Source organism: Oryzias latipes, chromosome 6 (assembly GCF_053564925.1).
Source record: "Oryzias latipes strain Hd-rR chromosome 6, Olatipes_Hd-rR_3.1".
NCBI classification, from domain to species: Eukaryota; Metazoa; Chordata; class Actinopteri; order Beloniformes; family Adrianichthyidae; genus Oryzias; species Oryzias latipes.
In genome coordinates, this window is record NC_136242.1 from 3,547,182 (window position 1) to 3,562,345 (window position 15,164).

The 15,164-nt window shown below is 39.0% G+C and overlaps 1 protein-coding gene across 1 annotated transcript in view; it reads right to left on the minus strand.

Annotated features, from left to right (window-relative positions):
- Positions 1 to 589: 589 nt before the first annotated feature.
- The window catches only part of kitlga (kit ligand a), a 43,537-nt gene continuing 28,962 nt past the window's right edge, over positions 590 to 15,164 (minus strand). The window contains exons 6-10 of the mRNA XM_011472884.4: positions 12,465 to 12,515; positions 11,241 to 11,329; positions 10,912 to 11,015; positions 4,195 to 4,253; positions 590 to 4,085 (exon numbers count right to left, since the gene is read on the minus strand). Coding sequence (XP_011471186.1) covers positions 4,229 to 4,253; positions 10,912 to 11,015; positions 11,241 to 11,329; positions 12,465 to 12,515 — 269 coding nt within the window. The 3' untranslated portion in view covers positions 590 to 4,085; positions 4,195 to 4,228. The remainder of the gene's footprint in view (positions 4,086 to 4,194; positions 4,254 to 10,911; positions 11,016 to 11,240; positions 11,330 to 12,464; positions 12,516 to 15,164) is intronic.

Here is a 15,164-nt window from a genome sequence, read left to right on the forward strand (position 1 = left end):
ATGCATTGGGGCGGTTTGTGTCCGAGTGTGAAGCGGCTGGGATAAGGGTCAGCCCCGCTGAGTCTGAAGCCATGGTATTTGGCTGGAAAAAGGGAATTTGTCCTCCCTGGGTGGGTGGAGTGCTTATCCCTCAGGTGGAGGAGTTGAAGTATCTTGAGACAAGTTGCCAAAATGAGCTTCCTCTGTAGGGTGGCTGGGTGCTCCATTAGATATAAGGGGAGGAGCTTGGTCACCCGGAAAGAGGTAGTAGTAATACAGCTGCTCCTCCATATTGTCTGAGCACGTTGAGGTGGCTTGGGCATCTGGGAAGGATGCCTCCCTGGAAAGACCCTGGACACACTGGAGAGACTACGTCTCTCAGGTGGTCTGGGGACACATGCAAAGGAGCTGGAAGAAGTGGACTGGGAAAGGGAAGTCTAAGAAACTTTGCCTAGACCTCTGCCCAAGCGACACAATGAATGGAAGAAAATGGAAGAATAGCATAATCAGGCTTTTTATTGACTGTATAACAGTGTGGAAAAGTTTAAAATACAAAGTACTACTGCTTGAACTACTAGTGATTATCTATGCAACTAAATGAGAAGTCAGATGACATTTGGATACATGTACTTTATTCAATATTTCATATATGTTTGTTTACATTTATACAAAAATACAGAATACAGTAGAGATTTCACCCAGAGTATCAACTGGGTATCTATTATATTTACTTTTGGCACCCAGACTTATTTCCTGCCTAGAGCCATTTGAATCGCCCACTTTAGTGGGACAGGATGGGACACTCGTGCCCTAAAGCACTGTTACGGATGCAACTCTGCTCCCTCCCAGACCTCACATAGACCTACAAAGGAACAGCATTTCGGGGCAGTCATTCTTTCGACCAATGCATGGTTTCTCATGCCGAAGCATCAGACACACCAACTTTTTCTGGCTCTCACAAAGTCAGGAAAATGGGAAACCATGTTATTTATTTATGTTTCTTCACAGCTTAGAACTGTTATAGCTCATTATATTCAAAGACTATGTATAAAAAGCAACTTTCAAATATAATGGTATGTCTCATGGTTAGTTTGTGGATAGACCAGATTGTGTCTCTGTCAGAATACTGGATACTGCTTGAGATGGTCCCACTTAAGGGTGGTGCAAGAGAAAGTCAGGTCTAAACCGTCATAGGAGGTACACTGATATAGATCAGAATGCATCGTCAAATAGATAAAACTGTCTAAAGATTTCTACATCATAGCACTTCACCATTCCACTGATGTTCTTCTTGAAGGACTAACGATGCAGATGTGCACTTCTCTAACACATACTCAGCTCTAAACTGCCATAAAGAATATGGCACAGATAGTGTGTTGCCATTGGTTGTTCTCAACAATTTGGAACTCACATGATCTTCTTCAACACAATAAACTTTATCTTAAAAAAACAAACAAGAATAACCTCCAGCTATTAATGCTGAAAGGTACTGTTCATTTATATGGACACCAATGTGGTATACGCTCATTTCTTTTGTTTTTTATCTATTCTTTTTAAGTTGGCTCCCTGTTGCACAGTATACTCTTGCCTTTTATAAGAAAACTCCCTCAACATATATAGCTCCAAATACATGGGTAAGCAGCAGTTTGCTGAAGTGGCTTCTAAAATGTACAAATATGAAGAGAAATGTAACAAGCACATACATTTATCCAGCTGATATATTTGTCAATTATCACGCTTTCCATAAGAAGGGAATGTTGTACCATATCATAACTCAATAAAGGTTGTGACTAAATTCTTGTTTAACAGCCATGGGAGACTGGGGAATAGGTGGGTTGGTTTAAACTTTCTGCTACCACAAAAAAATACATACAGGCTTTTACACATTTACACATGAGTCACTCACACTAGTCAAACAAGGCACAAAAGCAAAAGCGGTACAAAGTAAGACCACAGACATGATAGAAATACTCAAACAAGATACAGAAACAGCTTTTTTTCTCCTGTCACTTCTATTAATTTCAGTTATTTGACTGATGGGAAAGGTCACAGCCAGCGTGTCCTGTTCACACTCCTACCTTTTCACTGAGTTTTATTTGTAATTTTCACACTGATTTGAAATTCTAGCATCTGTCACTGACCTACTAGGTTCCTTCCTGGTCGAGGATTTTTGCCAGTCACCCACCGTATTCAAAAAAAAGAAAAAGAAAACCACAGACATGTATATTTGACTCAGCTGCTTTCTATTCGTTGCTTGGAAAACATGATTTTCAGGTTTATGCAGAGGAGTTATAGAAAGATAAAACATGATCAAAACGGATGGTACTGGCTTAACAGTATTGAAGTGTGAGCACTAGCTTTTACAAAAGCATTTAAAGAAAAAGCCATTGAACTTAGCATACTTCCATGTAGATTCAACATAAAAACTGTTTTTTACTCACAAGGGAGCACTTTGCCTGTATTTCCTCAACAGATGGGCTGGAACTGTTGCAGGATGCACATCTAGCTTCTGCAGTCTCATATCTCTGAAATGTATAGATGTGCCACTCCTCTCAAAACCTCTATAGGAATGAGTTCTATAAAGCACTGTTGTGGATTAAATTTTGAATCGCAATACCTCATTTTCCACAATTTTAGCCTATTAGACTTTAAAGTTTGCAACTTTAAAGTTGCGCCAAATGGAAGTAGGACGGAAATGTGTTTGTTTGTCAAAACGTCAAGGCAAAAATATGCTTCATTTATATTTCTTTCTGCCTTTGGGAGTTTTGGAGGGAATGGAACACAGTAAAGTGCATTTTCTAAGTAATTTAAAAACATTAAAAATAGCATTTATTTTTTCTTTTCAATACCTCAAATGCACTCTGAGACTGACTTGTTATGCAAGGAAAGCAGAATCACTGGACAAGGTGAGGCCAGACAGAACAGATTGAACATGATCTTGTTCGACTCATGACTGGTCCAGAAATGAACACTCAATATACCATTCAAATAATTTAGGTATCTATCCAATTATTTGTCTAAGTTTTCGATTTGGGCCTATTTTGGAGCAAAGAGAGTACTGTTACTGAATGCTTCCTGAAGTACACCATGGTATGAAAAGCAGAGCCGGTGCAGGCATGAAGGGGAGACTGCGTTCTTTTCTCTGAGCCTGAAACTCTGAGGAATTCACATTGTTCTAGGAGGAACCACTAAAACCCTACTTGATGTTCATTAAAGAATTGCATTTAAAGGTTTTTAACATTACAAACTCGAGACATGGGTTCTTCTTTCACACATGTTTTTTTGTTTGTGTAACTCATTTACATTTTCAAAGTTGCCCAGGTCATATAAACAACATCAATCGCCGAAATAGAATTTTTTCAGGAGGAAAGTGAGGGTTACAAGAGTTAGTACAGACAGTTTTTTTTAAATCCGGCCCATTAGTAAAGGTGCTCTTAAATGACTGTTTGAAACACTTCAACTGAAAGAAAAGCAGAAGCTAAAAGTCACCATCAATAAATAAATACATTGTTCACCCAAATGGGTACAAACCTAAAACCAGACAACAGGACTACACTTTGGAACTACCACACTTAACATTATTATTGTTTGGGTAACCCCGGACTTGAAGGAGAGCTAGGGAGCTGTTGAGGATGTGGTTAACTTGTGGGTCATCAGAGGTAGTAATTCATGCCTCAGTTCAAATAAAGCATCACCAGAGTCAGTCTCTCCTCTTTTTTCTTCGTGATGGCCACAATCATGGGCAGTCTGAAGAAACATGCTTCAAAACAAAAAGAAAGCAGTTGAAGAGGCTGCTGCAGGTTCTGGTGAATGATAAAATGGGAGCCGGAGAATCCAGGGCTTGCGGTCGAGGGGCCGGAAGGGTGTAAAGAGTCTTTTTATGATTTTCCAAATAACAGGCTAAATGCAGTCTTATAGTAAAAGGCAATCATCCAAACAGTGTCAGCCGTGATTTAACCAGATGCTTTCTGTTTGTGGCAAATTGCCACTCAGGATCAGAAAAGAGGTCAAAAAAAGGACTTCCACTTCAGTGATCTCATTAGAGTATTTACTTTCCTGTTTGTTCTTCCACCTTTGGACACCAACACAGGGAAAAGAGCAGAGTCCTGCAGGAGAGGAGTGTGAAACGTTTGAAACATGAATGCTAATGCAAGAAATCTGTTGTTAAATCTGTTTTTCATTCATATTTGACATATGAGATGTGAAAAATCTCACCATTTAACGCTGGATTACATCAACAATCAGAACTTTACACTGTTTCAGTGATGTTCAGTCTGTAATGGAGCACAGAGAAAAGCATTAGACACGATCCTCCACACAAAAAGCATTCTTCACCAAGAGAAATGCCATCCACATGACAGGAGTCAAGCAGTAGATGCAGCTGAGCAGCTACACAAGATCATTTCAGGTTCCGCCTATTACACCTTCAGGAAGTCAGTTGATGTCTCAGTTTTAAATACTTGTTTGGAACCATCTTGGCATCTGAGATTTTTCTGGAACGCTCTTCTGCAGCAGGACTTCATTAGTGGCTAGTTGTACATGCAGTGAGTTATGTTCAAATGCATTGATCCTTGTCAGATAGAAACACAGTTTTTCACATAATACATTTTGTCTGTATTACCTTTCTTTTTTAACATTTTTTGTTAAAACACTTTTATCTAAAATCTGATCATTTTAATTTAGAGAAAAGGTTTATTTTTCACTGACATTTGCTATTATCTTCACACTCATTTATCCACTTTGGTGGTGCATCCATGCACATTCCACTGAGTCTGCTGGCTTCTGTTATCACATCTCAGCAAGGCCTCCTCATGACTCTGTTCACGGCAGAATTATGGCAAAATCTACAGCATGAGATCAAGACAACGTTGTTTTCTTTTTCCACTGGGAGAGTTTGGTTCTTAAGCAGTAGCACACAGTGCGAGCGCATCAAATAGCTGTGCTGAGTTTTGAAAATCACAAAATTCCACTAAAGTTACATTGCACTGAAAAGTCTGTGACACCTAACAGGTATATATATTGCCTACACACTGACACAGTGAGTAAATGCAGCCAAAGTCTTGTTGTTCAGACAGAATAAAGTCTGCTATTTTACCTCCTTTCCCAACAATTTTGTCCCATTGATATCACAATACACATTAATGAGCAGCATGGATATGAATACTCATCCCATCTGTTGTACAGTGGCCAATGACAGAACATGAGTCCATGGTCCTTGTCTCTTTGGACTGAGATTCTGTTTTTTGAGGTCCTTTAATTTCTGTATATTTATTAACACATTTCTCTCTGAATGTTGGGAGTTTTAGGCTTAAAGCACGGTGAACATAAATGCACTCATGTGTTAACTTAGCTATGCGCATCATGTTGTACTTATTGACTGTATAAGAGACCTGGACTGAGTGATTGTGACGTCACCCATAAAAAAAGCTTAATTCCAGCTTCAAGGACATGAAGTCAATTCAGTAGCCATTTTTTCATAATGTGGCCTCCGCCCTGTTGGAGCCAGAGGATGTCAGTCAGCAGTACAAATACTGTGGTCAATCAGGAGTAAGCTAGTTAGAAGTCCACACTCCTTCCGCTGAAAGAGAAATCAGCAGAATATGTCGAACGTTACGAGCCTACGACGTGGGGGCCAGCATGGTTAATTATTTCTTTCTTTTATTAATTAATTTTTTTTTTCCACTTTTATTTTCATTTTTTCTTCCAGAGCTTCCTCAGTTGGATCCTCTCCCTCTGGGTCGGCTGCTGTTCAGCCGACCCAGAGGGTCTGTGATGCTGCATCTGGCTGTCTATGCAGCTATCTACAGAGATGGAGGTTCCAAATATTAAAATTGACAACAACAAACTGTTTCCGTGCTTAGCCTCTTTCTAAATGTTTATATCCATAATTTAAGTGGGTGGGAGGCTAAATGGGATTAGGGGTTCTGTGTGGGGATGGGGGCATTATTTTTAATTTTATATTGTTGTGCTCGTTTTATGTGTTTGTTCTGGTGTAAAGCACTTTTTTCTATAAGAAATGTGAAATAAAAGTAAAGATTGATTTGATTTGATAACAAATCCTGATACATAGGCTACTGTATGGCTCCAAATCTATCTGAAGTATTGTTTCTTCTACAAGTCAAGGCAAGGAAAGTTTATTTGTATTGCACAATTCGTACAGGAAGTAATTGAAAGTGCTTCACAAAACAGGAAAATGCATTAAAATCACAATACATAACAGTGCAAAGATTAAAAACAAACATAATCATAATAAAATTTACTTTAAAAGAAGGAAAAAAAAAGAAAAGAGGTGTCAAAAAGGACCCTTCTGAACAGGAATGTTTTAAGTCTTGATTTGAACCTTAGCACAGCAGTAGAGGCCTTTCTCACAACCTCAGGGAGACTGTTCCAGCTTTTAGCTCCATAAGACTGAAACGCTGATACAACCTTGTTTAGTCCTGACTCTGGGCACCCGCAGGAGGCCGGTCCCTGAGGTCCTCAGAGTCCGAGATGGTTCATATGGCGCTAACATGTCAGAGATGTACTTTGGTGCGCGGCCATGGAGGAGAGACTTGGAAACAGGCAGAGCTGCTGTAACCCTTGTGCTATCCTAGGCACTTTAACATTGGGAGATGGGTCATCTAGACCCACTAGACAGTGCTCTGAACCTTTTTTCTTCAATGATTTGTGATCTTCACTGGTGTCCATGGATTACATGAAATCTTTCCACCTTTATCCACCTTTGTCATGGTAGGGAGAACACGTCAATGTAAGGGTGGGGTCATCTAAGATAGCACAAGGGTTAAAGTCTATTCTTTGAGCTACAGGAAGCCAGTGCAGAGACCTGAGCACAAGACTGATGTAATGGTACTTCCTGGTTGTAGTCAGGACTACAGCATTCTGGATGTACTGAAGCTGTTTAACAGCTCGGTTGGGGAGGCCGGTTAGCAGGCCGTTTCAATAGTCCAACCTACTGGAGACAAATGCATGAATAAGTATCTCCAAGTCTGGCTTTGACACTATGTTTTTGATTTTGGGAATGTTTTTTAGATGGTAAAATGCTGCTGATGTTACTGACTTGATATGGCTGTTAAAGTTCAGGTCAGAGTCCATGATTACCCCCAGGTTTCTGGCTTGATTTGAAGCTTTTAGAGACAGAGAGTGAAGGTAACTGCTGACACTTTCTCTTTGTTTCTGTGGGCCAAAGACGATGACTTCAGTCTTGTCTGAATTTAGTTGTAGAAAGTTGTTTTGCATCCAAGCACTGATCTGTTGAATGCAACAACTGCTATTCACCTGCTGTCAGTGACACATAGATATGAGTAGCATCTGCATAGTTGTGACAAGATATGTTATTACTGCGAATTAACTGACCTAGTGGCAGCATGTAGAGGTTGAACAAAAGGGGTCCCAGGATTGATCCCTGAGGCACACCACAGTTCAAGGCCATATAGTCTGTTACACAACCCCCAATTTCAACAAAATATTTCCTGTATTCTAGATAGGACTTGAACCAACTAAGAGCAGAGCCAGAAATTCCAACCCAGTCTTGGCATCTGTGTAAAAGGATCCTATGATCAACAGTGTCAAAACCAGCGCTCAGGTCTAACAGGATTAAGACAGAGACTTTGCCAGCGTTAGTTACCTTTATAAGAGCAGTTTCTGTGCTATGATGGGGTCTAAAGCCACACTGGAAAACATCAAATGAATTATTTATTAGTTATTTGTGTTGTGGAGTTTATGGCTTTTTTTAATGCCCTGAACCTTGTCATTGAAAAATACAGCAAACTCATTACATTTAGATGTGCAAACCAGTTCCAATGGCAGCTGAGCTGGAGGGTTTGTTAATTTGTTTACTGTTGCAAACAAGACATGAGAGTTGCTGCTGCAACTTGCAATGATTTCCGAAAAGTACCTTACCCTTGTTCTGCTTAAGATTTGGTTCTAGGTGTACAACCCCCCCCTCATACATTTCATGATGAATCTGGAGTTTTGATTTGCGCCACTTCCGCTCAGCTCTGCGACACACCTTTTCTGTGCCTTGACCAAATCATCGTTCATCCAGGGAGCTTTCTGTCTACTTTTTCTGATTTTCATCTTCATAGGGGCAATGGCATCCAGGACATTTAAAATAGTAACAGAGTTCACTAATTCATTAACATTAGCACCAGAGGCGTTTTCAAAGTTTATCATTTCTGCAAACTGTGCCCTAGTGTTGTCATTTATGTCTCCTTCGGACAACTGCAGGACCAGGTGGTGGTCTAGGAGCAACGGACAGGTCAATGAACACACAGAAATGATCAGACAGGGAGACATCAACCTCACTGACATTGGAAATGATAACTCCCTTGTGATGAGCAGGTCCAGAGTGTGTCCTCTGCTATGGGTGGGGTCACTCACATGTTGAATATGAAAAAAGGTTTCAAGAACAGCGTTGAGCTCTTTTACATTTCTGTCATTGACATTATCAACATGAACATTAAAGTCACTTGTAATGATTAAACCCTCGAAGACTGTGCACACAACTGAGAGCATTTCAGTGAAATCATCAATGAAACTTTGGCTGTGCTGAGGAGGCTTGTACATAACTATGCAGACTAAGGAATAAGTTTGTTTTAACACTATTTTATGGGAAACATCCTCAAATGATGAAAACGCACCCAATGATAATCTGTGGGGTACAATATTATCTCTTAACAGTGCAGAAACACCTCCACCCTTTTTACTTTCTCGTATTTCAGATTCATATTTGTAGTTGGGGGAGATGATTCGACTAGAGCGATGTTTCCTGTGTTTTTGTCAAGCCATGTTTCAGTTAACAACATAGAATCAAGATTATAAGAAGAGATAAAATTATTGATTAAAAATGATTTGTTACATAAAGATCTGATATTAACCCTTGTGTTATCTTAGATGACCCACCCTTACATTGACGTGTTCTCCCTACCATAACAAAGGTGGATAAAGGTGGAAAGATTTCATGTAATCCATGGACACCAGTGAAGATCACAAATCATTGAAGAAAAAAGGTTCAGAGCACTGTCTAGTGGGTCTAGATGACCCAACTCCCAATGGTAAATTGCCTAGGATAGCACAAGGGTTACGGGCAGCAAATTTGAGACTAGTTTCAGTGGGACTGGTCATGGCCTTCTTGCAGAGGATGTGAGCTAGATTTCTTTGATTGGGCAATCTAACTGCCCTCTTGCTTAGCATTTTACGTGGTGTAACTGCAGGTATAGCATCAGAAGAAAGCTGTACATCACGGGGCCCCAATTTAATGTTTACTTCACCATTACTGTAAGTCCTGGGACACTGGGGGCCCTTTTCATCCTATCTCAGGGAGACAGCACCTCTAGAGGCACGCGGAGGAGGTCGAGTAGAGGGTATATTGGTTTATGGGCCAGGAAAATCAATTTATGTATTCAATTTTGTAGTTAAACAATCAACTAATTTAACATTTTCAACCTTTGTTTTTTGTCTTGAAATTGTATTCATGATGTAAGTCTAAATAATAAAAAATTATATTGATACCAGGATTGTAATAATTCCTCATGTATTGAAAGACCACACAGCTCATGTCGATAAGTATTTACTGGCTGTTTGTTAGCATTATCTATAGACACAACTGTGCCGTGTCATCATACTGTTGCCTACACACATTCTCCACTTTACACATCATCACACCTTGTGGTTTTTAACCTTTCAACACCAGAAATGTTGCAGACGACATCTAACACACTCTTTGACATACCGTTACCCTTCCACTGTTTACACGATCAACGTCGCTGTTATGCAACTCATTGCTAACATAAAGTGTTGCATAACGGCGCAAAGTTGCTTTTCTCTGCATCAGAATCCGTTGGAATAGCGTTAATTGTGTAAATGGTTGAAAAGTTTAAGTAATTCAGATAAAAAACATCTCTGGAGCTAACGCTCTGGTGTTAAAGGGTTAAATTCAAGTAAGAGCAGGAACTGGGAAGAAGAACATGTTTAAAAAAAACGTCTCATTTTTTCACATCTTACATTGTCACATAAAAAGCTTTGACAAAATGCGCGACAAGAGTCAGAAAAAGCTGGTGTGACGATACAGGGTTTGTCAGAGGTTGAGGGACAACTGCATTTTGACCATTTGTTTTCCCCCTGAAATGTTTACCATATAGATACATATCCCTTGTCAAAGGTTCACATTAGGAATACAGTTGTTTTTTGCCAGGGATCAAAGGACTACTAAAAAACAAAGTCTCATGTTTTGAACAGCTGAAGCCATAGTAACCTGTGTTTTCATAGTTATGTTTTATGTAGTTTAACTACCGTATATTTTCCTCCAGCCTACACCCTTGCGAGTTTGTAATTGGCCATGAAGCAACATTTTCCCGGGGCCCTTTTTAAAGGGATACAACAGTGATTTAAAATCACACCTCCAGTGAGGAAGTGGAGGAACTCATAAAAATTTGTCAGAACTGAAGCAGCTGGGGCTTGGAGATCCAGATTTGTGGGCCCTTTTATGGTACAAATGTAACCGAATAGCTTCTACAATCTACTAAATCCCAACTTCTCCGAAAATCCACACTACCACCGTTTTTACACTGCATGCCTGTCATACCAAAGCACACCTGCTTTTTATCAACTACTAATAGTTAAATCTTTCTTTTTATCTTTTTCCCCCTTTCTTTTCTCTGTTGATTTGAGTCTTATGAAAAGTCCAGCTAATAGTAAAGGGCCAACAATTTTTAGAGGAGAGTAATTTGACAAACATTCTTTCATGTCACAACAAAAAAAGTCATAGAAAACATCAATGTCTTAAAAAGCAGAAAGATACTATAGCTTTTGTATTTTTTTCATTAAATTATTAAGCCTAATATAATTATTGTATGAACACTCTTTACTTATTTGCAAAGCAGGCTGTGCAATGAAAAAAAAAGAAAAGAAGAACAATTTTTTAAAAGGACTTACGTTTCAGATGCTTCATCTTGAGGAGGTTGTGTCCCTTCTGTTCTAGTGAAGAGTCCATCTAAAGGGTACTGTTGAGAAATCTCCTCGTTCCTTTTTGATTGGAGCTGTGTTAGGTTAGAAAAGGGCTTTCAGTTTCAAAGCTCATGTCAACACATCTCAGCTCCAGCAATATCACACACAATCTGTGCAGAGTTCAAAGTTACCCCCCGCTATCATAAATTCAAAAGAAGAAAGCCCTATCTGCCGACAAAACCATAAAGGTGCAGATTATCCTTCCATCCGGACATGAAGTTATGTCAGACTGTGTCAGGGGTTGCAGACTGACTCACCTTCCACACCAGCAGGAAAACAAGGGCAAGAAGGGGAATAAAGAGTATGGGAAGGCTTTGTAGCAACTTCTCAGGAGTACCATAGTACGCTAAACAGGAGACAAAAACAGAGATTGTACATTTACTGCAAATTGTGATCACATACATAATCTAAAAGATTATCATCAACATGTTCTTTTTGCAGTTTATCTCAGCCTTTTCATCTGCTTAAGGAAGTGCTCACACCAGTTTGTGACTCCTCAGTATTTCTGGTTTCTACAGAATTTAGCAGAGTTAAAGGCCCCAATGGCAGCTAATTTAGGATAGAAAAAAGCTTCAACATCCAATAAAAGTCACAATTTACTTTCATTTGGAGAACATTAAATGTGTATAAAATCCTAACGTTTTTGCCTATATAAACAATTTAGCAAAAAATAAAAAAGATAAATAAAAAGAAAATACAGTATTTATTTGCTGTGTTCTTAGAGCTATTTTTCATGGATATTGCTATTCCACCATGTTTCCTCTATAATCTAAATAACATTATCCATATTTCGTGTACAAATAACTGTTGCTAGAATGTGTATGTAAATAAATTAATTAAATAAAAAGCATCTGTTTTTAACTATAAAACTGTAGACACTAGAATGAAAAGGAATATTTAAAATATATTGATCTTTGGACAGACATAAACAAACCAAAATAAAATTAAGAAAGACAAGACAGTGTCACCTCAATATATCGCGATTCACCTATTGCTATTCACTGGTTTGCAGATATTTTATGGCAATATTGGATTTTTTTAAGACAGGAAATTGTGTTCTGCACCCTGATTGGCTATTGACATTGTCAATCACTCTTAATGCTACGTCTCCTCCTGTACAGAATGCATTTAGTTTCCTAAATCTGCATAAATATTTGATTGTGATCAAATGTTTCTATAATACTGGACTTATTTTTCTATGAACTTTGAGGGCTGTGGAAACCTAATGTCCCCCTGAGAAAAGTTTATAAAGCGTGTAGTGAGGTAGCTTTACAGCCTTAAACAATCTGTAAGAATTGTAAAGAATAATGTTGACTACTTTGTGGGTTTCACATATCGCCTAACAAATTTCAATAAAATCAAACATGTTCCTTAAGGAGCCAATCATATGTGTAAAAATACAAGTGCTGAGGAACTTTTTTGTCTGCTTTTGCAACTTGCTTTAAAACGTTTACCAGACATATTCAAAGGCGCATACTAACTTGCTGTCCGGGGAGAACATCCTGTGCATATACTGTAGGTAGAGAATGTCTCTGGGGAAAGAACAGACACAACAGAAAGTCCAGTGTTAGGAGGAACCGCTTTCCAAAAGAAGAAAAAAGTGCAGAAAAAGTGGGAACATCACTGTCTGATGATGAAAACATTTCATTGTCAGGTGCTAAAAAGTCACTTCAATGCCACCTTTTCTACCTCCCTCAAACAGACATGCATACACAAATGCACAAATGCACAAAGGACTTGATCCAACTATTCCTGCAAACAAAAAGAAGGCCGCTTGGGAAGATTAGAAGATTGCAATGCAATCAACATCTACACAATGGGGCTTCATTCCTTTTCTACCTTTTCACTTCAGCTACCTTGGGACATCTTCCCTCAGTCCTGTGACTCAGCTGTTCTGAATGGGCTGTCTACACACTGAAACCGTTTTTATCTTGCAATGTTCTTGTTAAGAAACAAAGATTCCACATTAAAAGCTTTTCCCAACGGTCACAGGAGATCTGGCCTACATAGAGCTGCTACACAATAGTACACAGAGTGAGGCGAGCTCCATAGTTTTAGATTAAAGTGTGTAAAGCGGTTTCAGAAAACGTGAGTAGTATAAATCTGAACCAGTGAGCCTATGTCTTAACCCCACATCTATTGACGTCTATTGATGCAAATATGCACCAAACCACGTCAAAGTTATCTTAATTTTGCATTTACTTGAAAGCAGAAACATTAACAATTTTTTGAATATATAAAGTTGGAAATAAATGTAAGCATCAAGGGGATAAGACCATGTATGCATTAAAAAGATCAATAGCACTGTGAAGGAATGCGACAGGATTGGGAAGAAAAAGTGATTGGTACTGTAAGCACACTTTTGTTTATCATTTCTGGGGAGTATTTGTATCTTAGCAAACGGGAATAAAGCAAGAGAAAGTAGAATTTTGGGCAAATTTAGAAAAAACAAAACAAATCACACAATCAATTTCAATTTGGACGTCTCTTTCACTGTATTATCTTTCTCCTGACACAATCATGAGCAGGATTGAATACAAACTAATCTGAGCAGGAAAAGAGAATGTGTCTTTACCCAATAACAGCCGCTAACGCCCCCACCTTTGAAGCTGCAGATAATTGGGAAAATACCACAACCTTATCCGCCACATAATGCATTCCAGCACCCCACCGATTCAAGAAATATCTATGTGGAAACTCAGAAGCTTGCCGGTTTAAATTTCTTGACTCTTCTTATACAGCAGACGGAAATGAATCAGAATTCACCATGGCATTTAAGCATTCAGTAATGATCAGTTTGGTTTTGAGACAGCTGGACAGATTGTTAGATCTCTGGCCAGTCTCATCATTTTATCGTGGTGTTCTTTGGCTTAAAGTATAACACAACAGATGGGATGACATTGGGCTGTGGAGATGTTACAACCATTTTTCCAAAAAGAATAACGCTTGAGATGTCAGTCCAAACAATTTATAACTTGAGATTTTCTCCATAAGAGGCAGAAGTCACAGCTGCTTCTGATTTATTGTAACTGTATGTGTGTGTGTGTGTGTGTGTGTGCTTTGCTTTCCTTCTTCCTTTCTCTTTTTTGTTTGTACGTCCACCAGATGAAAGATTTACATCATGCATAGCCCTTTGCTCAATGAAAACAAACTTCTTCTGACAGGAATTTTTAGCCACTGCTGAGCGAAATAAGAAGATCAAACAATTGCAGACATCACAAGTGGCAGGATTTATAGTACATGTAGAGAACTATGTCCTGAGTTCTGCAATATCCTGAATGAGGATGGTTTATGGCTGTCACTGTTGCCATGGCACACAGTGGTCAGTGCCAAAAGTGATATTATTGCTGTGTGATGCATGAATGTGAGAGCGTGCCCATCTCTGCAGGTCCAACTATGCTCAGCTTATGCTGGAACCTAAGGATTCCTGGAACATGATGTGGGAAACTCCAGCTATGATAAAGATAAGAAGTTCTAAATTAAAGACTGGAACACTGCCCTGTTTACTCTCAACATCCTGCTTTTGCTCGTTGCTCTTCTATAAGAGAGTACAAATCATTTTTTTTGGGAGGGACAATTCTGTTGTGTTGAATTGAAGACATCAGCAGCATGTCAACTAAAGTCCCACAGCTTTTTGTTTCCCTTTTAGAATGCTTTGCCCTGCACTTACGCTTACAACAGTTTTTGACCAGTTTTTTTTCTTCCTTAAACTTTATATTTCCCTTAGCTTACTGCCTCCTGAGTCATTTATTGGGGTTGCCAGTGCAATTTTGATTTTTTTTTCTTTTCCAGGCCCGTATTAAAGGCAAAACAGCTGCACAGAGATGAAAACCAGTGTTTTTTGGTCTTTTGTGACTGCAGAGTCCAAACTCACATGGTAGCAACACCAACTGACTTTTCCCATTAGTAGTAGAGCACATAGCCTTTTCATAGTGGCAGTTTTTATTTAACAAGGACAAAACCAAAATCACTTGGAGCAGCTAAATCTGGAAGAAGCCCTGATCGGAATGGCTTTTGTTAGTTGGATGTCTTTGTGGAGTAAATCTGGCTCCTTCATCTCCATCAAATTATTTAGCCTGATTGACAGTTTTGCCCATTGACACCACTCACAAAAAGGTAGGGATATGGTGAATAACTCAGTGAAGACATGTGCAAAGTGTTTGCTTCACTTTACAGATTTT